The 27,592-nt window shown below is 38.5% G+C and overlaps 1 protein-coding gene across 1 annotated transcript in view; it reads left to right on the top strand.

Moving 5' to 3' along the window:
- LOC121320152 (cadherin-22-like) overlaps positions 1 to 27,592 on the top strand; it is a 102,973-nt gene that overhangs the window by 62,340 nt on the left and 13,041 nt on the right. The window contains exons 9-10 of the mRNA XM_041258413.1: positions 11,169 to 11,286; positions 24,998 to 25,249. Of these exons, the coding sequence (XP_041114347.1) occupies positions 11,169 to 11,286; positions 24,998 to 25,249 (370 nt within the window). The remainder of the gene's footprint in view (positions 1 to 11,168; positions 11,287 to 24,997; positions 25,250 to 27,592) is intronic.

A 27,592-nucleotide genomic window follows, 5' to 3' on the forward strand; every position in this document is an offset into this window, starting at 1 on the left:
GGCACTCTGAGCCTGTGCCTCAATACTGCAGTCTTCTGGCTCTTTATGCTGCGCTTTTGCAGTGTGAGAGCGAGTTCAACTCTGTGAATTCTGACATCTAAATAATGCAGGCTCCTCTTGTAGACCTATGTTAACTTATTTGTATACATCACTAACCGTTCTAAAGCAAATGTTTTATACACAAACAAGGATTTTAATCAGTCCCCTCCTGCCTCAACCTTTTTTGCTACATATATTAACTTGAATTCTTCAAATCCAAACCCCTCCCCTCGAGGACCTGGTCATGAAGCCAAGCTGATCAGCTTCCTGAGATGCTAAGACTCCACCATCACATTAATTTCCAGCTTCACTGCTTCAGGCCATTCCTGCAACCTTCCTATTCCCAGATTTGCTCTTCCTCATTTACCCTAGCTTCATCAAGGCACTTAATACAACTTCCAAAGTCCATTTCATTCAATTTGAGCTACCAGTCACAAAAAAACTACGTCCTGCGATTTTAAACATTTCAATCAAAGCTTCCGCCTAGACTGCAATAGATAATACCCTCATAGACTGCTCCTGATCAAATCAATAGGTTTTACAGCAGCCTCAGAGCAACAAATTCCCATCCTCTCAGGTTCTGCAGCGGCATCAGATCTGTGCATTCTTCATCTCTGCCCAAAGGCAGCCCCATCTCTGACATCATCTAAAAAAACGCCTTAACTCTCAAATACCAATTTCCACCGCATTCAGCAGCTCTCTGTTCTCTACAGCAGGACACTGCATTCTTACTGACAGCATTCCATCGTTTACTCCCTCAGATCTCACCTCTACTGTTAATATCTCCTCATTACAGCAAATCTCGGCTCCCTCTTCAGATCTATTCACTATTGCAGCATATGAAAGTTGCTTTAGTTTACTGTTTAAATCTACAACTGCCCTCTTCCAGAGCTTCCAGCTTTCCTTTAGCAATTTAGTCATATGTCCGCTCAACCTCTCAGATAATACAAGCATTAGTACATGGTGAGAGACATGGTATGAGACTGGAAATCTATCTTGATTTTGAGTTAAAGTTCCACTATTAGGAAAATGACTGGAGTTGTGAAACCCAAATCTCTGAATGTGAGTTCACCTTTTCCATTCCAAGCAGACATGTTGGTAGCAAACCGTTGATCGATCCCGTATTCGCTAACTCATCGGATGGTCGGCATCTTGTTTCTTTGCTTTTTTTTTCCAGAATCAGGTGCAAAAAACATCTGATCTTCCTCAGCAGTCGATTTCATATACCCACTCAGCTCCAGCTGCCACCTCAGCCCTCGCCAAACTTCACAACACAGACATCTGCTATTGAACTAAATACAGCACTGTCTAACCTTCTACAAACTGTCACCAGTTCATGGCTACAGCCTTAGCCCCAGCAACCAAACCATCGTACACCACCGGATGGAAAACATTTACAACTTTCTGCACTCAAAAACCAATTACATCCCATTCCAATTTTAGCCTCCATCTCCCATGCAAAAGATGCTCTTCTCTTACCCCCCCTACCATTAAAGCCTACATCTCCAGAGTTCATTATTTCTACCACCTCAACTCCATCCCTTCCCCAACAGTTCTTTCCATCCCATCAGTTTGCGTGACACTCGGGAGAGATCCTCAAGAGCCCCCCTGCTGCTTCTTCCCGGCTCCCTATATCAATAGATATCCTTCACTCTTTAATCTTTACCCTCAGAAAAGGCTGCTCCTGTCCATTCAATGAGCTGACCTTGGAAGTTATATGTCTAACTGCTGTTTTGACACCTTCCTCTGCAGGACTGCTGAAGGAACAAAGTCATCCCTGTGAACTTACTGTGACAGTACCAAATGACTTACTGGGGGGGGAGGTAAATGTCCTTGAGTGGCCCAATCAGAGCCACGACCTAAATCCAATCAAAAAGTTGTGACATGACTTGAAGATAACTGTCCATCAACACTCCCCAAGGAACTTGACAGAGCTTGAACAGTTTTGTAAAGAAAGTTGGTAGAGACCTATCCCAACAGACTCACAGCTGTAATTGCTCTGTAATTGCTGCCAAAGGTGTTTCCACCAAATATTAATTTAAGGGGGTGGAGACATTTAAATTATGATCTTTGTTTTGTATTTTTGTATTTTGCCCCTTAACAGTGGGGAGTATGGTGTGTAGATAAGTGGAAAAAATCCTCATTTAAATGCTTGAAACTCTGAGGCACTGACACAACAAAATGTGAAAAAAGTTCAAGTGGGTGTAGACTTTCTATAGGCATATAGCAAGTTCTGATTAGACTGAACAACGTGATATTATATTTTATATATATATATATATATATATATATATATATATATATATATATATATATATATATATATATAAAATAAAAATCAGGACATCAAGGGGAATACAACTGATAATCTTGGAGTGTAAAGCCCTATCAACCATGAGGTCTTCTGAACCTTACCATGCACCCAGATACTGGACTTTGGCTGGCTTTAGTAATTTTACTACAGAATACTACACTGTGCAGTAAAAAAACAAACAAAAAAACATGCCCAGTGTTTAAACATGATGGAGGTTGTGTGATGGTCCACAAGTTTCAGCCTGGTCCCAGAAGCAGCCCCCAACCCATAGCAAGTTTCCCCCTTTCAATCAACTTGGGTTCCACTAAAGTCCTCACTCACCGGCCTCCTTCAGTCAGCCCGCAACTTTATTAAATAAAAAAAAAAAAAAAAAAGCCTTAGCCCCTTTCACTTGCTCTTCTTATTCTATCACCTGGTCTTCCTTCACCACATTCTACGCTCAGAATTAGATTTCTCCCACCTCCTTTAATCTTCGACACCAGCTAGCCTTTAATCATATTTCAGGCTGTCTCGCAACCTTGCTCCTTCCTCCATCAGAAACTACCTATCGGGCATTCAGTATCAGTTTTGCCTTCAGTCGAGTCCTTCATCCCCCATTCCTTTCCACACCTGAGGGTCACCTGTCGATTCGAGGCATGGAGAAGAGTCTCTTTCCTTTCTCCATTTGAAGACAGCCCATTTCTCTGGACATTCTTCTTCTCCTCATCTTCAGTCTTTACCACGGTTGCTTCACTCCTTTCAATGACATTGTTATGCTTAGGTTTTTTTTTTGGATTCCTTCGCTGCTCAAAGTTCTCTGTGCCATCATCTGCAAATTTCCCAGCCCTAGGATTGTGGTGCTCTGACCTCAGCCAAATTCCTGGGGGACATTACATTCTCTTTATCAGATCTTCCAAAACAGATCAGCTTCATAAGGGTCGGTACGTTCAATTCTCAAAAATTGACTCCTCTCTGTACTATTTCTGCGCTAATCAAATACCTCGCCTCCAGGATTTCCTTTCTTCCTCCTTTTTATTGACTCCTCAAGAACAATCATTACGAGACATTGTTTTTTCTCTCACGTCAACACCCTCCTGACTCGGACTGGGCTATCCTCTACTCCTCTCATTCTTTCCGAAACAGAGCAGCCACATCCACAGCACGAGCAGAAGTCAATCAGCACCTGATAATAAACATGGGGTGCTGGTCCTCTTCAGCAGTTGAGTTGTACATCAGATCCTCCCCTTCAGACATTGCAGCAGCTCAAAAGTCCTTTTTTAGTATGCCCGGGGGGGTGCCCTTTCCACCAGGTACACTAGAGGTTTCCTCCCAACAGGATGGGGGGGGGTTTCCCCTCCACATTGCGGCCCCAATCCATAGCCTGTCATACTAACCTCTCTGAATGTGGCTCAGCGGTCGGGGGTCCTTCTCCGACCGACCAGGTCGGCCTCCTGCCCAAGTCACTGCTGTCCCCGGCGGTTCCTCGCTGGCTAGAGGGGTCCCCCCAGCCACAACTATCCTGTCACAACTCATGCGCTAGCCTCACCAAGGCCACAACCTTGCTATCCCATCTCCCTAGTTTCTTTTCAGGTCCGAGCACCTTACTGCCCCTTCTGGCCGGCCGAGTCCCCACCTGCGAGTGGGCCCCGCCTTTATTTTTGTCTCTCCATCACGGACCCGAAACAATTCATCCTAACTCTCCACGCCGCCCAGCTGGCAGCCACGCTGCCTGAGGATGCTACATTGAGTAGTAACGGATCTATCCCTTTTTGTCTTTTATGTCTCTCATCGAGACTGTCTTTTATGTTTGTCTTCTCATTCTCCTTGTTCGAGCAGCTAAGAGACGCCGCCTGGCTAACGACCTGGACTGAGAGCTTTGTCTTTATTTGTTCTGTCCCTCATTCTCATTAGCCGCTCAGTGCTGCGTATGCTGCCTGACCTGGTGAGACATGAGAGTTCAGAGTGTTTTACATTGTACGTCTTGTCCAGCTATTTTCTTCTCAAGCTTTCCAGCTTTATGTCGCTAATTCCTTGTTACACAAGCACCCCCATTCCTTAAATCAAACCTCAAGCACTTGTAAGCGACCAGTGAACTAAGCATTGATGTTAGCAAGCTGCTGTCGAGGTGCCTGACCAGTTATGGTTGATGAGGTAAAGTTCCCCAGCCTAACTTGCAGGGGAACAGAGTCCAATATCTAGATCTTCCACACTGCTCTTATTGAATAAGAGAATATCAAGTAAATATCAAATGACAGGTATCTGATAGTACAATCTAGGGGAGATGAGTCAGATTGAAAAGGAAATACTAATCCTAGCCCGAGGACACACAGGCAGTCATACTGATGTACATTTTAAACAGAAGCTCAGACAGGGAAGTGACGTTTTCATTCACTTTGCTTCTGGGCCAAATTATTTACAGATGTGTTCATCCAAAGCCCTCAATCATCAGGATTCAATGATTTTATGATTAATTATCTTTTGTCAATTTCCTCCATTGCTTGTATTACATTATGAGCCATTTCTACAGTAAAGGAGATATCTTGCCATCATGTGAATGCATATTTCACATCCTTTTAGTTCAGTTTTGTTGAGTTTTTGTTTTATTAGTTTGCTTTTGTTTATGAAAGAAAGAAAGAAAGATGTGCTAACCTCTACAATGATTTCACTTTGCTTTATCAACCTTTGCTCTACTATGGAAAACTTTTATAAGAGATTGTGGTCTAAATTCAGAACATCAAACACATTTTAAATGTCCCACCACAGTCCAGCTGTGTTCATTCACTGATTAGTTTGGGAAGAAACATGCTGTGCTATCCTTACAAGAGTGTCTTCAAAGGCATTGCAGTCAGTGGCACAATGCAAGACTTCTGAATTCATCCTGACATGACATTCAGCAATGGTATGACCAAGCAACACACATTGCCAGTCATCCATTGCAGTACCCTGTACCTTATCAGCACTAGACAGGCACTGTGCTGCTATATCAGAACCCCTTTAAGGGCATTTTTCTTCCATATGCATTCATTTGCCATTGTTGGCAATGCTGTGGCCTGCTGATGGATCAACAGAGGCAGCTCCTTAAGTTCCACAGCTGAATTATTTACAAGTAAATATGTGTTGAGGCTTTTGAAGGGAGCTGTTAATTTAAAATCTAATTAAGCAGCAATGCTTAAGGGAGTTCCCTTTCAATCAGTAAATACGCCTAATCAATAAGCAGCTGGAGGTTTTGGTTTGTTTTTTGACAACACCATTAAGAACAGTCCTTGTTATGTTTCTCAGTCTCTTATATATTTAAAGTGGTTTCTAGAAATATTCAGTTTCCTATAAGTTTCAATATGTATAGGTTGTCCTATGGATAGCAGACTGTGACAAATTGCCCGCCCCTGTGTATATTATCTGTTATATGTTGCATGTGGTGTGTTAAATGTTGGTGTATAGTCATTGGTACATGGGATATAAACGGGTCTGTGTAACACAAGTGTTTAAAATGTATATTTGTATTTAGGCACGAGGATTGCACAGCACTTCACGTGCCAGTAAAAAGTAATAATATGTGAGCATGGGGAATTGCACTTTATTAATTCATGTGCAGTTGTACCGAGACTCCAATTAAATGATTGATTAGCAATTGAGTCTTGGTACAGCTGCATAAAAGCAGCATGTTTTCACCCACTCGGGGTTGGGTGTTCAGTGAGTGGAGAACGGGAGAGAGAGGAGGAGAAATTTAATAACAATTGCTATTGCGTGCTGGTGGGACCAGCATGATACGTGTGTATTTAAAACTCACCGTGTTTGTCAGTGTGTCTGTCCGTGCACCGTGTTGTTAAGTATAGTCCGTTTTTTGTTTATCTATTTATTTTGGCGAATGTGCCTTGTCCTGCCTTTTGTCTGTTTAAAACCCTTTTATTTACAATAAACCGGCGCAAGCAAGCATCTCATCATTTCACTTCTTCCGTTCTGTCTGTGTGTATTCCCTTCCTGGTTCTGACTTCATCCACTTTGGCCGTCTTTGTGACACAGACACATTAGTTCGATGAGCTTAAAACGGGGGTTATAATTCCATAAATCTTATTGTGGACTTCCATCCACTATATCGGTCTTGAATGGCAAGTTTTGAAAGGTACAGATTTACAGTGCTGCTTGAAAGTATGTGAACCCTACATGGGGTGGTCTTTCTTTTCATATATTTTAGACAAAGAACCTTATAAATCTACATTTTTGATGAGGATAACCTGAATAACACATATACACAAAATAAGATATATTTTCATTATTTATTTAACAAAACATGTTTATGTAACAGAAACTCAAAAATCCTTGTGCGCAGAAGCAAGTGAACCTTTTGATTCGATCACTTGTGGCACCTCCTGTAGCAGCGATGACTTCAACCAAGCATTTCCTATAGTTACTAATCAGTCTCTCACATCTTCCATGAGGAATTTTTGCCCATTCCTCCTTACAGAACTGCTGCAACTGCTTCACATTTGAGGGCTGTCTTGCATGAATAGCCTGCTTCAGGTCTTGCCACAACATTTCTATTGGGTTGAGGTATGGACTTTGACTTTGCCAATCCAAAACACAAAATGTCCTACCTTTAATCCATTCTTTGGTAGATTTTCTGGAATGCTTAGGATCATTGTTTTGCTGCAATACCCATTTTCAGCGGAACTTCAACTGAAGGACGGATGGCCTGACGTTCTCCTCCAGAATGGTATAGCTCTGAATTCATGGTTCCCTCAATGATGGCGAGTCATTCAGGGCCAGAGGCAGAAAAGCAACACCAAACCATGACTTTCCACCACCATGCTTGACAGTTGATAAGGTTATTTTGGTGATGGGCAGTGTTAGGTTTTCGCCAAACATGGTGTTTGTGGTTGTGACCAAAAAAATAAATTTTAGACTCCAGAGAACATTCTTTCACAAGCCTACAGGATCACCCAGGTGGTCTTTTGCAAACTTAAGACAAGCAGCAATGTTCTTTTTGTAGATCAAAGGTTTCCTCCTGGCTACCCTCCCATGAATACCATTGCCATTCAGTTTGCGTCTTATTGTTGAGGTATGAACATTGACATCAGCTGCAGCAAGGGAGGCCTGCAGATCATTTGATGTGGTTCTGGGGTTCTTTTTGACTTTCTCTCAGATTTTTTGTGTTGCTCTGTAGGATAATTTTGAAGGACGTCCACATCTAGGTAGAGTCACGTGTTCTTAAATTTTTTTCCATTTGTAGATTATTTGTCTTACAGTGGACTGATGGAGCCCAAAATATTTTGCAATGGTTTTATAATCCTGTCTGGACTGGTGAGCACTGGTGGCATGGTGTGTGTTACACTGACCTGTATGGATAAGACCAAACTGACCAGGTTTCTTACTTTATATAGGAGAGGGCTGCCCAAACTTTGTCCTGGAGATCTGCTCTTTGATTGGTTAACTTGGTACCCAATTATTACCCACCTGATTATAGTTACCTTCTTGATTGAGCTAATGCAACTTGAAGTTCACTTATTTTTGCACATGCACGGATTCTTATTTACCTGTCTTTATTCTACTACATACATCATTACCTCTAAAAAACACATGGAATTTGTAAATATAAACCCTTTCTTTTAGTAAAGTAAAGACTCGTTTTGATTAAACAAGGATTTCATAGTAAAAACTTTAAATTTCTAGAATTACACTAGGGATTCACGAACTTTCAAGCGCAACTGTAGATTGTAAAACACAATATGAGGTACTACACTAGGTAAAAGGGTGATGTCAGGGTTATTGCTTTCCTTTCAGGAAGTCCATTTCACTTCCGAGGTCACCCTGCCTCAGCAGTATCTTAAGGGGGCAAAGGGTTACTGTCTGCAAAGCATTTCAGTCAATAGAGGAAGCAGATGATTGGGTAACGTGAAGAAAGGGGTGTGGTCAGATTTACTCTCCAGGGGTCGGTTTTTCAAAACTTTTAATCTGGATAACAGTGATCTGGATTTTGTGTTCCAGATTTCTTTTATCTGGATCGTTTTTATCTGTTTTTACTTGATTACTTGTATCCACATTACAAATAATTATGCTTAAGAAGTTTGTTTTGCTTGTAAAACAATCTCGATCACAAAATCTAGGATTACAAAATCCGGATCACTTGATCCAGATTACGTTTTGAAAAACTGGCCCCAGGTGACATTAGCGATCTGAAAGCAAGGCTGCAAGACTTAACCAAGTGTTGTACCACACTCCAGTCTTTACTTAACTCCTGTTATAAGAGAGGTGGGGAATTCATATTAATGTTACAGTGTGATGAACAAACACCTTGAGAGTGCTTAAGAAAAGGGATTACATGTATTACATTACCTACTTATTTGGTTCTAGTTTTGTAAAATTAACAGGCATTTTACTTTTTAAATAAATTGGAGTTCATTAAAAACTGTAGTCAACGCTTTGAAAATATGGACCTTTAAAGGACATAGAACACGTTAATTTGCTAACTCAAAACCACCATTTATAGATATGCTATCAAGATTCTCATAACCATTTTAAGTTTAATTCATATTTAGTATGTGTATGTGTATACTGTATTTTATCATATTTTGTTATTGTATTTTATGTATCTTCTTCAATATTGGCCAAAAGTAATATACAACCATTTGGATGTTAAAACTTGGGGGCGGGGTTACATAATAATAATAATAATAATAATAATAATAATAATAATAATAATAATAATACAGCAGCACAATTAGATTTTTATCCCACAAATCCTCCTACTATTGGTTTTCTCTTAGCACAGTTGCTTTGCATATTTAAACAGTAGCCAGTTGTATAAATGTGTTCTGTAATTAGTCATTGTTTGCTCAATGATTTATGTTGCTGATTTTTTTTAACACATATGGAAAGTATTCCATATGATCCCAATATAATGTCAGTGTGTTACCCTTAAAATGTAACTAAAATAATAATTGCTTGCATTTTCCATGCATTGCACAGACATTCACTGTATAGGTTTAAAAAAATGACTGACATTTTAGGAACCATGTATTTTTATTTTAAAACATGCACGTGGAAATAATGTGTTTTTGTATTGAGGTTAACACCTTCCATGAAGGGGCTCTCTTTACTGTGTATTTACAGAGTATTTACATAGTAAATACATGTGTACTTACACAATTACAATGTTATTATGAATAGTTACAATGTATTTGGAGTGTACATCTTTTTGCACAATATATGTAAGTACACAATTGTATCAGAAAAAGGCTAGGCTTAGAGTTAGGTGTAGGGTTAGGGATAGGCTAGGGTTAGGGTTGTATCATGCAAATAATGTATACATTAAGTACATTGTAACTATACATAAGAAACAATATAATGATCCAGCTAATGCAAAGGGATTTGGACCTGAAGCTGGGTAAATGTGTGGCAAATTAATTTGAGTGTTAAGAAATGTAAAGTATTGCACATTGGGTGTAATAACCCATGTTATAAATATAAAACGAACGGGGTGGAATAGGGACAAGGACTTTGAAAAGGATATCAGGGTTATAGTGAAGTCATCAGTAAAAGCACAGTGTCTCTTCAATATGGTGAAGCAATTAAATAGGCAAATAAAATGTTAGGCTGTATTGCAAAAAGCATGGAATACAAGTCTAGAGAAGATTATCCAATATCCTAGTTAGACTTCACTTAGAATAGTGTGTGCAGTTTTGGTAACCTCACTACAAAAAAAACATCATTGCACTTCGAGAAGCAACAGAGAAGTACAACTACACTGATCCCAGGGCTTAATGAGGGACAGGGGACTTGATTGATTCTTTAAACTAATAAATGGTAGAGATAAAGTTAACCCAAGACATGAATTTAAATTTAGCAGAGAGAACAAGAGGGCATAAATGGAAGCTGAGTTAAAGATAGTTTAGAACAGAAGGTAGGAAGCACTTTTTTTTTCACAGACAGTTATAAATGCATGGAATAGCCGAATAGGTGAAGCAGTGGGATCTAAAACACTGGGAACATTCGAAAAATGAAAATTACAGCTCTACTACACCAGGACAACACAATTAATTTTAAACATTTTATTGCACAGTACAGTAGTCCTAATATGATAGCACACTGTATATCTGGTACTGACATGGCACTGTGGTACTGCAATGGAGATATCATTATGATGTCATTAGGATGTCAAAGTATGATACAACTGTGGTACTGTGCTAGCAATGGAAGCCTCCTGAATTACTGAAGACTGTTAAAGACTCAAATATAATTTATGTTTCAATCAGGTGTCAGGTCATCTCAGGCCTTCTCAATAAGGAGTCTATTTAGTATGACAGGTGCCGGAGGCCACTTGGTGGTTCAAAGAGCACCAGCATTATATGCCCATCATGAACCTTTTAATAGCTACTGGGATCTGAATGCCCTTGAGGAAATCATTATAAACATATTCATATGCACTGCTGAACCTGTTCCATGTCACCATAGAGGGAAAGGCCACCCGCTCCTCCTCCTTTGACAGCCTCCAACAAGAAGGTTGTTATTGAAATCCACGCCTTCAAAAGCACACAGAATATATGCTGATATTCTGGAAGACGAAACTGCTGCGGGTTTCAAAAAAAGAACAATTCTGAAAGAAACACAGCTGGTATAGGTTAAAGAAAACGGTTTGCAAGACAAGCTTTCTAATAGTGTTGCACTTCCTTAGTGTTTTTATATGTAAAAAGCACAGCAAAAAAATGATTGAAGCAGAAAGAGAGAATAGTACAGGATATTTAACCAGCAAGAGGTACATGTCATAAGTTTTGAATAAAGCATTGATTGATTGATTGAGGTCTCTAACCTACTTCCCTGCTCTCCCTGTCTCTCTCTTCAGCTCATCCACACTATCAGTGTAGTAGACAGAGATGAGCCGCAGACTGGGCATCGATTCTACTTCACTCTCGCACCCGAGGCAGCCAACAACCGACACTTTAAGCTGTGGGATGTCAAGGGTAAGACTATAGTGCTCCAGCCAGTTCAGGTGTCAGTGTTGTATTCTACTACACTGCATTCTTCTTAATGAGGTCATTGAAGGTTAGCTATTGGCTTTTGGTAACACTTGACATTAAGTGTCTGTAATTATTACGTATTTACATAGTAGTTACATAGTAATATAACTATGCACTATGTAATCTAACGTAGTGCTTGCACATAATTACAATGTTATTATGCATATTTACAATGTATTTTGCTTGTGATTCTTTTTGCACAATATATGTAAGTACACAATTGTATCAAACAGGTTAGGGTTAGGTTTAGAGTTAGGGTTTGGATTTGGGTTATATCCTTCACAATAATGACACATTAAGTACATTTTTGCAGAATAACGTTGCAGAATAACATTGTAATTATGTGTATTCACTATGCAACTACTATGTAAATACACAGTATAATTAGATACATCTGACGTAAAGTGTTACCGTGTTTTTCATGGGTGTCTGGTTTCACTATTTCCAAATCATATTTTGTAAGCCTAAATATATGGTAGTTGACTGTTTTGTTTTAAGAAAAATAATAAAATTAAAATATAAATGCAAGAAAGAATCACACCCACAGAACTGACATTCTCATAATTGAAACGGTGACACCACCAGTAAGTGGTGAGGTTTTTATCAGCGTGCTTATTTTACACAAGAGTTTACATAAAAAAAGGACATTATGTTATTAGTAAATCCACATATCTTAAGGTGTCATTGATATAACACCTGTGAATTGATCATACTGTTTTATAACATAGAAGTAGCTGTTTCTACAGGTAATACAGAATAATATGCATAGAATCATCTTTATGGAAATAGCCTTCTTAGAAGAACATTCTGCTTGATTGACACATATGCGGACAATAGAATTTGGTTTGTTGTACAGCCCTCCGTGATTTATCAGATTTATCTAATTATAACCCTCAAAGGCAAAGACAAAACAAATTAAAAAATGCTTTAAAAAATGTTTTAAATAAAACGGGAAAAAATATTTCAAAGTGATATTTCAAAACCAGAGATAGATATATAAAAAGGTATGCATTAAATATATATATATATATATTTTTTTTTTTCTGCACATCTACATCCAATAACCTGTCCTCTATGGTTGTCCTTAATAGTTTGTTTATTATGAGCACAAGTAAGAGAACTAATTTTTTGTACTTTTTTTTAGAGTAAAGCAAAGCAGTTAGCCATAGCAAAGCAGTTAGTCATAGCAGTTAGCTCTTGTGAGCTGCACAAACATGTGACGTGTGATTAGTGGACTACCAGTGTCTGCGGTTGACTCACTTTCCTGTTTGACTAGTTGACTGCTTGGTGCTGCCCCTAGAAAGAAGTACATGTTTATTACAAAGATGCGTTTTCATTTTAAGAAATATCTGGTGCCTCACTGAGCTCAAGAAAGCGCTCAGTCTGTAGTTCAATAAAGTAGCCATATATTTTTATCTGGAAGGTGTCCTCAGGTAAAGAATTGGATTTGAGAGTGATGGCTGTGCTTGAAACAAGATTGTGAGTGATGAGTTAGGGTCTGTCAACCGATTCCATGGCCATCTCCTTAACTGAGCTGCCTCTAAAGAGTGATGCTGGAGCGTTAATGACATCCTGACCTTGGGCACTCGAGATCTGACAGGGGGGCCTGCAAGTCAATCGGTGAAGGGGGAGGGGGTAGGGGGGTCATGAGGGCTCTTGCTGAAGGACATGTTTGAATAGGACAGAGAACCCTGTAATTGGGTGTCAGAATGAGATAATTAATACTGTGTACAGATGCATTATTTGCCAGCTAACATACTTAATTCGTGGCTATTGAAATGCTTTCAGAAAGAATGGTTGTGATTTATGTATTTATAGTTAGTTATTTAATGATAGCATTACAATATATATTTTTTTTTTTTATTTTGTGGCAGTTGACATACCAGGGGTGATTCACAAAACTGGTTTAAGGAATATTTAATTAAATTACAGCTAAATTACAGTTCAATATTCTATTCCTCTATTTGTTATAAATATGTCTTTCAATTCCTGGGTAATTTCACAAGAGGGTGAAATTTTCCCAAACCCTTTGCTGGTTATTTTCCTGTCCATAATCAATTAGCTGCTTCCCCAATTGACTGATGTGATTTCAGCCAGTAACATGTTATGACCCAGAAGACACTGGGTGAAATGACATAGGAGATAAAACAGTAACAGACTTCCTGGAAGGCAAGGCTAACAAACTGTGCACCTAGTGCAGTACCAGATCCTTGTTTATAAATGAAAAGACATGCTTGCTATAACATGTGTATACTTGAGACCTGTGTAATTAATGGAAGTGATAAATGAGTAAAATTTGTGCAATGATTTATTTGGAATTGCAGATAAACAAATCAAATAGGCTAAAAGTTAAAGGTAATCAAAATAGTACAACACTTGCTTTACACATTTTTAACTCTTTGTCACCCACTACAGTCTACAAATACAATACTGAATTTCTAGAATATAGTTTTCTATGTAAAATTAAACAGAAAAACAACTTGACCACTTGCATGTGTATTAGTCTATCTGTAGGTAAGCACTGTAAGGCCCAGTAAGGTATTGTATGGTAATACAAACCATGGCAAATGCACAAGAAAACTGCAAAATGACTGCATCTTTCATATTGAAAAATGTGTGTATTTTTCATATGGGAAAATGTGAGTTCTACTTTTATATATATATATGTGTGTGTGTGTGTGTGTGTGTGTGTGTGTGTGTTAGGTAAAATTTAGTTTGTTACTGTACATGAAAGGATATCAGTTGAAAAATAATTTAATCATTTAATTGAAGACTTAGAACAAGTGTTTCTCAAAAGCCAGTTTCTCTGTAGAAAAGGATATCTTTTGGTTGATTTTTGAAAGCAGTGACAAGGAATAAGAGGCTAGCTTGTACCACTGTAGTAAACTTCTAGAAATGCTTACTAAAGATAAATTCCTTAGAGATAGCTAATGCATTCACATATTGCTTAGACAGGCTGACAAATCTTTGATTTGATTGAGAAGCGAAAGGTAAAAGCCGAGTCAATAGCAAGCTGAAGGCCAGACACTGACGTGTGAAGGTAAACACACAGCGGTGTTCTTTTGGGGCACTGACATTTCCAAGACCTGCGGCGTGACATTTTCGTCATCTCAAATCAATCTGTATTCACCCCAGTGTCTCTCCCAGTTGTGTATACATTTCTGAAGGAACAGCAAGCTGTTCAGAGGTATTATTATCTTCAGTTTGAATCACAGGGCTGCTTTTGGAGTTCAGTGTAATGCTTCCGAAAACATAGAGTGTTGGTCTGCAGCTCCTGCTCGAGAAACAGCTGCTGGCTTGTGTTCTCCAAGATAAATCTTTTTAAATGTAGCTGCGCATGAGTGAATAATGCTTGTATTAGTTATCCTATTTTTAGTGGCGTGAGAGTCAAGGTTTTAAAATGCATTATTAGCACTAGCAGTATTAGTCAACATTGGTCAACATTTTTTAGTTTTTGATTATTAGTTTTTTCTTTTGTTTGTTTTTTTTTAACACTTTTCAGGTTTTGCATTTTGTTCTCTCACAGTCTGTACTCCAGTCAAGCTGCGTAAAGAGTGTTTCATGCCTTGAAAAAAAAAAAAAATTCTGTATGATATTTCAATTGAATCTGTAACGAATGTGCTTAGCAATTTTGCTGCACAGCTGGAGTTTGCATGTTATCAAGCTTAATGTACTTCGCTGGTTCTCGGAGTCTCGATGGTCAATTGGGAATATACTGCATGCGGACACATAGCGTCTAAATTGAAGAGTAAATTACTCAATGACACACAAGCTTCTGTGGCGTGCTGAAGGCAGTTATATTTTCATTTCTTCTCCATTGTGTGTCAGTTTGTAGGGATTGATAATATAAACACAGAGCAAGATCTCGTGGGAAGTTACATTTTGAGATAATAACTCCATTCCCAAATAGCAGCAGTGATAAAAAAGAAAAACTTTTATTATCTAACTCATCAATTTGATCAGATTTCTGAAACCTAATCAGATTTGCTGAGCTAAGTGCCAGCTTCCCTTATGTTTGCACCTAAATCTCAGAACTGACTCCCTGTTTATTAGAAAAATTGAGCATATGGTACGGGACATGACTGTAGAACCTGGGAGTATAACATTACAGCACATGGGACAGGATTTTCAAAAGTTTGTAAATCATAACTCCAGTGTTAACCAACAAATCAGATGTAGTATTGATTTTGGCATTTTCAAGAAGTTGTTTTGCTTGTCTCAGTAAATTAATTTTCATACTAACATGATTTCCAAAAGTATGTTGAGTTACAAAATAATGTTAACATCTTGACTAGCAGTACTGCAACTATTTATTTTGTTGGCATGGGAATTTAAAAGCAAATCCATGTTATTATTTATCAGGTGTTAATTTGCACTTGAAAAAGGAGGGTTTTAACGAAAGACTGTAACTCTGTGAAACAAAAATTTACCTAACCCTGCTAATCCAACTGTTATATGAGGAGGAGGCTAAACGTCAGCAAAACTTGCAAAGAAAATGTACAACATGAAATGGTTACTGGTTGCATAAGTATTCTGCCCCTTAAGTCAGTAATTGGTAGAAGTACATTTTACAGAAGTACAATTACTCTTGTAAGTCTTTTTGGATAGGTCTCTACTAGCTTTGCCCAGTAGGATGGTGACATTTTTGCATTAAACTGAAACAATAACGTGAACTGAGACACATGCACTCAGTTTATGCAGCTTTTACACACACTTTAATAAAAAGAGAGCGCAGAGTGGCTGTGTTAATGAGTTTGTCAGAGCATGGGGCTTTGCTGGACAGCCACTGTTTATTGCAGACTGCAGAGAGGTATGTATTGGTGACTTTGTGCGACGGTACTGTCCATCAGCTAAAACATCTTAATCTTAAATATTTGACAGAAAATGGTGATGCTTTGGCAAACTTATGGAATGCGTTGATGGAGATGTCCAGTGTGATTTCGGACCCGTCTCCCGATGGCTTGCACCGCCCAGCTCTGTCAATGTTCTTTTCTTTTTATGATTTCAAGGTGAATAAACCTGGCTTGTTTTGCGGTGATGTCATGTTCATAGCTTCTGTAGATACTGTTTCTGTCAGCACAGCGTTTACCGAAGCGTTCGCAAAGTACCAGTTAACTTGGGAAAATGTGACTTCGACTTGCACAGATTTTGCTTCATCATACATGCCAGGGACATTATTAATCAGAAACCAGAATGGCTACACATCATATTACTTATGTAAAGTGTGCATACTGAGATTTTTTTATGTCAACACAAAAAATAAATTCCAACCAATACACATAGATGGCTTACCCCCCCCCCACCCCCCCACCGCCCCATCCAAAATTCACAAATTATATACAAAATAGATATTCCCATTATTTTTGATTTCCATTTGCCTGCTTCTCGCTGGTGGGAGAGCCGTCTCTCTGTATGCTAGTAGTTTCTATAACAGCGAATTATGCTTCCATTAATTTTTCTTCATCTCATTAACATGCATATTGCTTAATGAGTTCCACATATTTAGTTATTGAGGCAGGAAGTGATTATGTGACCTGCAGCAATTAAGCTTTTTAACGAGAAATGCTTTCAGTAACAACCTAATCGACTCAATTTAAAGGCATTAACGGATTGATTTAATTAACACATTTCATTTGAAAATCACTTGCTGCTAAAGCTCTTGTTACTATACCACGAGTTCGACACAATAACAATGTTTTTTGAAAATCCTGGAGATACTATGTTAATATTATGTAACTATACATACTTGTCCTTGCTACTGTGACACCTGCTCAACGTGCACCCACTATCATGCCTCTTTGGGATACTGACCTCAGCTTTTCTCCATTTCTGGTGGACTGCGTGCAAGTGTGCTGCTCCTACTGCTTCACAGTGCTGTAGAGAGAAGATGTCACTTAACAGGTATCCCTTTATAATGAACACTCTCTGCTGCATTGAATCACTTAAAGAGACGGGTCTGACCGCCCCACAGATGAAGCCTGACTATTTTGAGCCAGCAGACAGAGCTGTGGAATTTCCTGCACTATACCAGCATCTTCCTTGTAGCCCCTTACATTCCCAGGCTGCATCCCAACCCTGACGATGTGTGTGAGCCTGAAAACACTGTGCTAGCAGGCAGGGGGTCTGACACTGAGGTATTCTGGCACAGGTGGAGGTTGATGTAGTTTTATTTCCACCTCTCTGTCCTCTGTTTACCGGGCTCCCTGTGTGCTGGGTTGGCCTTGGCTCTACTGAGAAGAAGGGAATAAGCACCGCTTGAGACAAATATGACAACACTGACTCTTTTATTTTATTTTACATTAACAAACTAAAAATGTAACCTCTTTCCAAATGATCTTTAGAGGCACTTTAGCGGCACTGTAACGGTGTACTAATGGGAAATAGTAGAATGATGGCAACTACAGTGGGAACAGGCTGCCATTGATACCCAGTCATCTCATATCTTGACATAGCATGAACAAGTAGTACACAATGTTGGTAGGGTAGTACCATGGTACCACATCAGTAGCAACAATGTTATCGTATCATCATAATATTGCTGTGTGGGAGGTAGTGGGCTTGAACAGCTTAGTGATTAGAGTAAGAAAGTGCTGGGCTGCACTGTACAAAGTAGTGGCTTTGAGAAGCTCAGTGGTTAGAGTGCTGGGCTGCAGTGTGGAAGGTAGTAGGTTTGAGTAGCTCAATAGTTAGCAAGGAAAATGCAGTGTGGAAGGTAGACAGCTGGAAGAAGCCTGTGGCTATTTTATGCCTTTAATGTCATGGTGAAGACTCTTTCCTGGTTACAAATGACCTTTGAATATTTCAACATGTGACATTTCAAAGACATTCAGATCTTCTTATTTTCCTAATTAGCTCTGATTGTGAAGCTCTGTATAAAAGTGCCCCTGGGCTCAAACAACCCCTGAACCTATACTTATGCAAATTTCCTCTGGGTCACGGCAATGAGGCATTTCAGTCTGTCCTTGTGAAATCTGCAAGAGTGGCTTTGCTATTTAATAATATAATTGATTGTGTCAGAGCAACGTTTGTGTTGTTTTGATAAAATATAATGGATATTAATGTGTGTGTGTGTGTGTGTGTGTGTGTGTGTGTGTGTATATATATATATATATATATATATATATATATATATATATATATATATATCAATAGGGTTTATATTGGCTTTTGAAACAAAATGATGTATGAATTAGACAAACAATGAGTAATTAAGATTCAGGGTATGTGAACCCCTGGTTTTATTAGCTCAATTAAGGGAATAATTAGAATCACGTGTTTAAATAATTAGGTAGATCTTTAGGGGTGAGTTTTGGAGGCCCTACCCTATGTAAAGATCAGAAACTTTCTGAGTTTGGTCTTCACCATACAGGTGTGTGAAAACACGTCATGCCATGATCAAAAGAAATCTCTGAGGACCTCAGAAAAACAGTTATTAATGCTCATCAGTCTAGAAAGGGTTACAAAACCATTTCTAAGGATTTGGGGCTCCACCAATCCACTGTCAGTCTACAAATGGAGAAAGTTCAACACCAGTCACTCTACACAGCAGCTGTCGTCCTACCAAAATCTCTCCAAGAACAAATCGGAAAATCATCAAGGAAGTCACAAAGAACCCCAGAGTAACATCCAAGGATCTGCAGGCCACTCTCGCCTTGGTTAATGTGTGTTCATGACTCAACTATCAGAAAAAGACTGAACAAGAATGATGTTCATGAAAGGATAGCCAGGAGGAAACCACTGCTCTAAAAAGAACATTGCTGCCCGTCTGAAGTTCGCCAAAGATAACATAGAGGCTCTACAAGACTTCTGGAACAATGTTCTCTGGACAGACGAGTCAAAGGTAGAATGTTTTGGCCTCAATGAGAAATGTTGTTTGGCAAAAACCAAACACTACGTTCGAACAGAAGAACTTCATCCCAACCGTCAGGCATGGTGGTGGGAGTGTGATGATTTGGGGCTGCTTTGCTGCCTCAGGACCTCTACGCCTTGCCATCATTGACACAACCATGAATTCTGCACTTTATCAGAAGATTCTAGAGGAGAATGTCAGGCCATCAGTCCGTGAGCTGAAGCTGAACCGAAAGTGGTTTATGCAGCAAGACAATGATCCTAAACATACAAGCAGACCTAAAAAAGAATGGCCGCAGAAGAAGAAATTCTGCATTTTAGAATGGCCTAGTCAAAGTCCGGACCTAAATCCCATCGAAATGTTGTGGCAGGACCTGAAACGAGCTGTCCATGCAAGGAGGCCCTCAAATGTCATTGAGTTGAAGCAGTTCTGTAATGGGCTACAATTCCTCAAAACCGATGTGAGAGACTGACCAACAGTTACAATAAAAGCTTAGTTGAAGTCATTTCTGCTCAAAGGGGTGCCACCAGTTATTGTATATTGTATATATTATCTAAAGCTTCACATACTTTTTCACACGTGGATATTGAATGTTGAATCATTTGTGGATAAATAAATGTTGAAAAAGTATTATGTTTTTGTGTCTTTTAATCAGGTTATCTTTATCTATTATTAGGACTTAGATTAAGATCTAATAACATTTTAGGTTTGAAATATGTGAAATATGTAAAAATCCTAAGGGATTCACAAACTTTTTCTCAGCACTCAGCTGTATCTATCTGTATATATATATATATATATATATATATATATATATATATATATATATATATATATATATATATATATATATATATAGAAAGTCTACACCCACTTTAACTTTTTTCACATTTTGTTGTGTCAGTGACTCAGAGTTTTATGCATTTAAATGAGGATTTTTTCCACTTATCTACACACCATACTCCACACTGTTAAGGGGAAAAATACAAAAATACAAAACAAAGATCATAATTTAAATGTCTCCACCCCCCTGAGTTAATACTTGGTGGAAGCACCTTTGGCAGCAATTACAGCTGTGAGTCTGTTGGGATAGGTCTCTACCAACTTTGCACATCTAGATTTGGCAATATTTGACCATTCTTTACAAAACTGTTCAAGCTCTGTCAAGTTCCTTGGGAAGTGTTGATGGACAGTTATCTTCAAGTCATGTCACAACTTTTTGATTTGATTTAGGTCGGGGCTCTGACTGGGCCACTCAAGGACATTTACCTTTTTGTTCCTTAGCCACTCCAGTGTAGCTTTGGCTGTGTGCTTTGGGTCGTTGTGATGCTGAAAGGTGAACGTCCGTCCCAGTTTCAGCTTTCTTGCCGAGGGCAGCAGGTTTTCCTCAAGGATTTCTTGCTATTACAAGGAGGTGGACACTTATCCAACCAAATTTCAGTTTTTATTTTTAATTGATTTTCAACAAATTTCTAGAATATTTTTTTCACTTGGAAGTTGTGGGGTAGGATGTGTAGCTAAATGAAAAAAAAAACTATTTTAATGCATTTTAATTCCAGGCTATAAGGGAACAAAAGGTGAACATTTTAAAAGGGGGTGTAGACTTTCTATCGGCACTGTATATACATACAATGTGTGAGAGAATGCAGGTCCATAATTAAACCATGTTATCTGTGCTTGACAAAAAATAACGTGTCATGCACATCATAGCAAAAAAAGAAAAAAAAAATAAGTGTTATACATGTCACAGCAAAAAATAATGTGTTATGTTCATCTGGGTGTGTTCGTCACAAGAGAAGTATGGTTTGCTCCTCAGCCAAATCTAATTTTACTGTATTTCACGTTAAGATGTACTGTAGTTCTTTTTTTCTTTTAAATGCTGCACGAAAAGTAAAAAGCTTCCAAAGATGTATAATTCATTTATCATTTACTTCAAATATTTTTTTTCAGAATGACAACAGTGGGGTAACTGAGTCAATTTGATAATAATATTAAACCAATGAATGAGGAACAGGAACCAACAAATAGTCCATGTAACACATTTAACAAGGACAGTGAGGCAGAGCAACTAGACCAACATAAATATAAGATAAGATGCATGTTTTTACACATAATTCTGGCCCGGGTGAGTAAACCCATCCTTTCAAACAGAACATGTTGCTTCCAGAATCAACACAGCTCAACTGAACTTCAGTAAGACACCATTCTTACAACCCCTGTCCCGGGAAACAAAGGATATGTAAAAACAAGTTAAAACGAGTCATTTTACTGCTCAAAGATGTCGCATCCTTAACTATATTGGTAAACTACACTTTTGTCATTCAATTAATTGAACAGGGAGGCTTTTTTTTTATTGCACATATACTTTTTGTTATTAATTTTTTATATGGTTCATCGTTTGAAAACGATTTAATTCTCGCCTGTCAGCAAAAGGTACCAGATCTGGGATTGGGTGTGATCTGGCACAAATTAACCCCTGTGGAAATAGAATCAAGCCAAGGACAAACGCTGTTGATGCAACAGCGAGAATTCTGGTATTCTCAAACCTGAAATCCTGCTGTGAAAGTGGAAACTGCAGCTATGTTTTTTACCTCAGTACACTGAGGTAACACTTCTGTAAGTGTTTCTAATTACTGTGTATTTATGTAGTAGTAAAGACTTTGCCTTGCTACATATGTGCTTTACGTTATTTGGTAGGCCTGTCTCTTTAAAGTTTTTCAGGGGAGAGGAAAATAAAACATTTTCTGTTGGCTTAGCTCCTCACAATATCTCATTTATTAAAAAAGAAACATAAACAAGCTTGGAAACTTGATGAATAAATATTTCTTAGCGGTGCCGAAGCCCCTGACAGTGATGTATGCTGGTGAAGATGGACTGTGTAGTTTTGTAATAAGGGTTTCCATCAAGCGTAACAACAATTTGTTCTCTATTTGTCAAACACCTTTTTCCACAGTTTATAATTTCATTTACAAATGGACTACAGCAACCTAATTTGTCTGGATTTTTTTTCTTTTTTTTTTTTTTTGTAAAACCTGTCAACCCCAAATGGATACTTTTAATTACATGGAATTTACGTTTAATCTACTTGAATGTTGAGTTTTGTGGAAAATAAAATTCCTTCTTACTATACAATGGTCTACACATTGCTCCTAAATTACTAAACTACATTTGCAATGAAAGAGTTATTTAACAATGCAGTGGATTCTCAGCACGGTGTATCACTTGTCCATGCCATGATACAGTACTGTATGTCTAAATATGATTATTGCAGCCTCATTCCATTGCCCTTTTGGTAACATTAAGCTACTACTACTAGCATTGCCATTGGAGTTTTCCCTTATAAGAGTTTCCCATCACAAAAGTATAGCAAGTGTAAAGCACAGCTTGAGTTCGCATGTATACACAGATATATCCCTGTAGCAGTGTTGCTTCCTCTGGGTTCTTGGGTATTGGTGCTGTTACTATTGGCGATACCCATGGTGTTGGTCCAGTTATCGTTTCAATAATCCCCAGCTGTTCTAATCAGTCAAGCTATTGTTCCACCCTCTTCCTGACATATAATGGAATTCTCCTGTAGGCCTGTATGACAGGTTGCACTGTTGTGTCAATGTGCAGTTTGATTGAGACATTCTTCAATTGACATATTCCTTCAGATAGGACTGGGCGTGTTGTAACCAGATGATTTACAGTGTACAAGGGTGATACTGGTACGGCTGCTGGTGTTGAGTCCTAGGTAACATGCTTTCTGGTGGCTAAGAAGTGAGACATTTTCCCCATTCACCGTGTAGAATGTTGCATTTCAGACTTAAAATGTTGTGGTATACAAAGATTATTTAATCTCGTAGAGGGGTGACATGAATCAAAAACTACTTCAATGTGAAGCCAAATGGATCTTCTATCAGTACAGCCAGAAGGCATTAATGAAGACCTTGGATTTCATGTTGTTCTTAATTTTTTTATTGTTTTTATATTCTTTATATCATTGTTCATTTGATAATTCATTGATTTTGTTATACTTAAGACTTGTCACCATGTGTCTCGAAGGCCACTAATGTTCATGTCTACATAGTATTTACAAATTTTTTGAATACTAACATCAGTGTTATTCGTTTTTATTATTTTGACTCTAGTAGATCTATATGTGTTGAAATAGTCTAATCAGTAGATCTTATAATTCAATAATTAACAATGTGATGTATTTAACTGATTACTGCCATTGTTATTTTTGCTATTTTTCTGTAACTCTTCCTATAATTAAATTTTATAATAGTATTTAGTAATATATCCCCTCTAATGTCTATCAATTAACATATTAATTGGTCTGTGTACATGATGTTATGTCTTTAACTGAACACCTGACCTCTGATATTTATCTTCAATTAAATTAAGATCTTCCCAAATCGCTGGCACTGAGGATTGTCATGTGACCGACAAGTTTGCACTGAGCACTTTTTGTACCACATCAACTTTTTTGCCTGTTCTATGAATAAAAAACAGTTTTTTTTGTATAATTTTGTAGTGGTTTTTTATCACCTCTCTTCAAATTGCAGTGTGGGGATCATTTTGGACTTTTAATTACTGTGTGATTTTATTTTTTGCACTTGATTTAGCAATTGTGTCAAAAGTTGTTTCATGTTTACACTGGCCCCTGAATCAATCTTGACTTTGACAGGCACATCTTGGATGGTGCCAGTAGTCAGAGGATGATTAGGATAATTAACAGTGCATACAACATATACACACTTGTCACCAGTGCTGGAAGAGCAGCGATCACCACTGTCGGTGGGTTCAGAGCTGCAGCGAGGGTCAGGCTGAATTGTGTTTACTGCTGGTTGCCTCTTGTTTTGTGCTTTGTTCTCTGTTTTGTGGTGTCTGCTGTCTTCTTGTGATTTAGAACGGCGAAGTGGTTCGATTTCACTCATGGTTTGCGTTGCTTTCCCTTTGCAGAACAGGACGATTTCTCTCCAGTGTGAGGGTATGCTTCTCCACAGTTGTAGCATGTGTTTGTATTGAACAGTGGTTTGTTAACTTTATGCTGGATGTATGTAGATTTGGTTCACGATTTGTAAGTTGGCCGTCAGTCAGTGGATGTCGACATGTAATCCACTGCCAAGCTGCATTGCCTTAGAACAATTTGAAGCCCTACAAATGTCACTCTCGTCCTAGGAATTTCCAGAAACACATTATACACATTATTCATTATTTATAGATATGTCTTACACCTTATAGACAATACATCATAGCATTTTTGGATATTTTTTTTTAAATGCCGTAATAAGTAATTGTAGAATTCTATCCCCTCATCCACAAAAGCAAAACTTTTGCACCAAAAGATTTTTCCATATTTTTTGTTTTCGAGAAATTTCTAGAAAATATAAGTTTCCATTGGGTAAACTTGTGTCCTAAAGCTAATCCTAACCGTAAACTTGTGTGTGTGTGTGTGTGTGTGTGTGTGTGTGTATATATATATTCTAAAATATATATATATAATCTGTGTGTGTGTGTTTCTGTATTTCTTTGCTTCATAGCCATATTGTGTGGGTAAATAAAGCAAATAATAATTTTTGTTTTATTGTAAGCAGTTCAATGTAAAATTACAGTTAACATTTTAAGGCTGTAGTTACAGCATACCCCATAAGTTAGCATTAAAGTATGTACAGTATTTATTGAAAATACTCATGAATTGGAGAATAAGTTATTCATTGACCTGAAACCTGACCTGGAGCACTGAATTTAACTATACAAGGAAGCTGTTGATTTAACCCAAGTGCAGTTAAAGACGGAGAGCTGCTTTGTGTGTTCCAGACAACACGGCAGGAATCCGAACACAGCGGGCAGGCTTCAACCGGCAGGAGCAGAACATCTACCTGCTGCCCATCCTGGTGGTGGATAGAGGCCCCCCCACCCTGAGCAGCACCGGGACGCTGACCATCCGAGTGTGTGGCTGTGACACCGACGGGACCATCCAGACCTGCAACACCACGGCCTACGTGATGTCAGCGGCGCTGAGCCCCGGCGCACTCATCGCTCTGCTGGTCTGCATGCTCATATTCATCGGTAAGAACGTTGATTCACACGGCTTATAGAGGGGTACCAGCTGCTCATACTCCTCAATAAGAAAGCTGATTCACATGGCTTATAGAGAAACACCCTCTGCTCATACTCATCGGTAAGAACACTGATTCACATGGCTTATAGAGGAACACCAGCTATGACTTATAGAGGAACACCAGCTGCTCACACTCATTGGTATGAATGCTGATATATATATATATATATATATATATATATATATATATATATATACAAGTTAGCCTTTTAAGTTAGTCCAGACTTGAACCCCGTTCTATTTCAATGGAAGCCCGTGGCGTCACCCAGTGTCATCTGAAGGCTTAACAAAATGTCAACCTGATGCCTAAAGATCCTTATGGAGTTGTGGGTGTTCCCGGTCTCCTGAGTGGTCTGAAGTTTATGTGGAGTTGTGGGTGTTCCCTGTCTCCTAAGTGGTCTGAAGTTTATGTGGAGTTGTGGGTGTTCCCTGTCTCCTGAGTGGTCTGAAGTTTATATGGAGTTGTGGGTGTTCCCTGTCTCCTGAGTGGTCTGAAGTTTATATGGAGTTGTGGGTGTTCCCTGTTTCCAAAGTGGTCTGAAGTTTATATGGAGTTGTGGGTGTTCCCTGTCTCCTGAGTGGTCTGAAGTTTATATGGAGTTGTGGGTGTTCCCTGTCTCCTGAGTGGTCTGAAGTTTATATGGAGTTGTGGGTGTTCCCTGTCTCCTGAGTGGTCTGAAGTTTATATGGAGTTGTGGGTGTTCCCTGTCTCCTGAGTGGTCTGAAGTTTATATGGAGTTGTGGGTGTTCCCTGTCTCCTGAGTGGTCTGAAGTTTATGTGGAGTTGTGGGTGTTCCCTGTCTCCTGAGTGGTCTGAAGTTTATGTGGAGTTGTGGGTGTTCCCTGTAGGGATGTCACGGTATACTGGTTTTATGGTAAGCCGTGGTATAAACAGCCACGGTTTTTAAACCGCAACCATTTTTCTATTCCATCATTACCAAGTTCACTGTATCGGCGCGTTTTCGTATTCACTGTTTGTCCATCGCATTGCCTGTGTAAGCTGTATTCTATTACTGTAGATACCCTACCCCCAATAAAAACCTAGTTTTTATTTTGCCTCTTGAAAATCAGGCTGTTGGCACACAAAGCGTGTTTTGACCAGGTTTTTTTTTAGTTGTTTTTAGAGGAATCACTATAATCTTTGAAGTAGAACATACAGTATGCATTGTGATTAAATACCTCCACAATAGGAAATTAGAATTTTCTTTTATGCAGATCTACACAATGTCTGATTGCCTAATAAAAATTGCCATTTTTAAAATGTAAATCTTCATATCTGCAACCTGTCCGCCTTGCTGTTCTGTTTAACTCAGATACTGTAATAAAATAAGTATGCAGTTGTGTTGCTGTTAACAGCACACTGACTAGCAAACTTCCTCCTTGTTAAAATAACTAAATAACTCAATCAATCTTTATTTTATATAGCGCCTTTCATAGTGGATCACCATCGCAAAGCATTTTACAAGATGCAGTAAGAACAGAAAATCCATAATACTTCAAATACAGAGAAATGCATAATACATGATGTATGTTAGGTGTGTGCAAATTTATTAAAACAACCCCCTGCCTTTGTAATTTGATTCGTTGTACAATGTATAGCACCTTTTTCAAAGCCAAACCAGTTCATTAGTGTGATATAATTAAATACAGACATTCTGCTGTAATATTTGGTTTTTCAAATTTATGGAAACTTTTTATTTTCTCAACAAGCTTTATAGCAGAAACTTAACTACAGCAATTTAACATTAAGATTTGTTTTAAAACTTTAAAGTTTTTTTTTTTTTTGTTAAAAAATGACTTGATCATGGTGTCTTTCTTTGGACACAAAATGGATTACAAATGAAATTACATTATACTGTGGTATGCTGATAACCGTGTGTCAGAGGGTAGTGGGTGTAGCCTTAAATGGACTAGCAGTGACGTCGCAGAGTCGAGGGTAGTGTGCACAACTCAACGCTAAGCCTGGCATCTGAGTGATATTTTTATTTTGTGTTAAAAAAACAAAAAGGGCCCAAAGCCACAGTCAACACCCAGTTTGGGTAGCAATAATGACTCAACAAATTAAAACAAACAAAAAGAAACCCCGGTGCAACGCCATATGAGATCGGGAGGGTGAACTACAGCGGGACCCTATTACACCCCCGTCACACTGTGGAATACTTTTTGACGGTTACCATACTGTAAAAATTTGATATCATCACATCCCTAGTTCCCTGTCCCCTCAGTGGTCTGAAGTTTATGTGGAGCTGCTGATGTCCCTGACCCATTTTCAGAGAACGAATTCATATCCA

The sequence above is a fragment of the Polyodon spathula genome, chromosome 8 (genome assembly GCF_017654505.1).
Source record: "Polyodon spathula isolate WHYD16114869_AA chromosome 8, ASM1765450v1, whole genome shotgun sequence".
NCBI lineage: Eukaryota > Metazoa > Chordata > Actinopteri > Acipenseriformes > Polyodontidae > Polyodon > Polyodon spathula.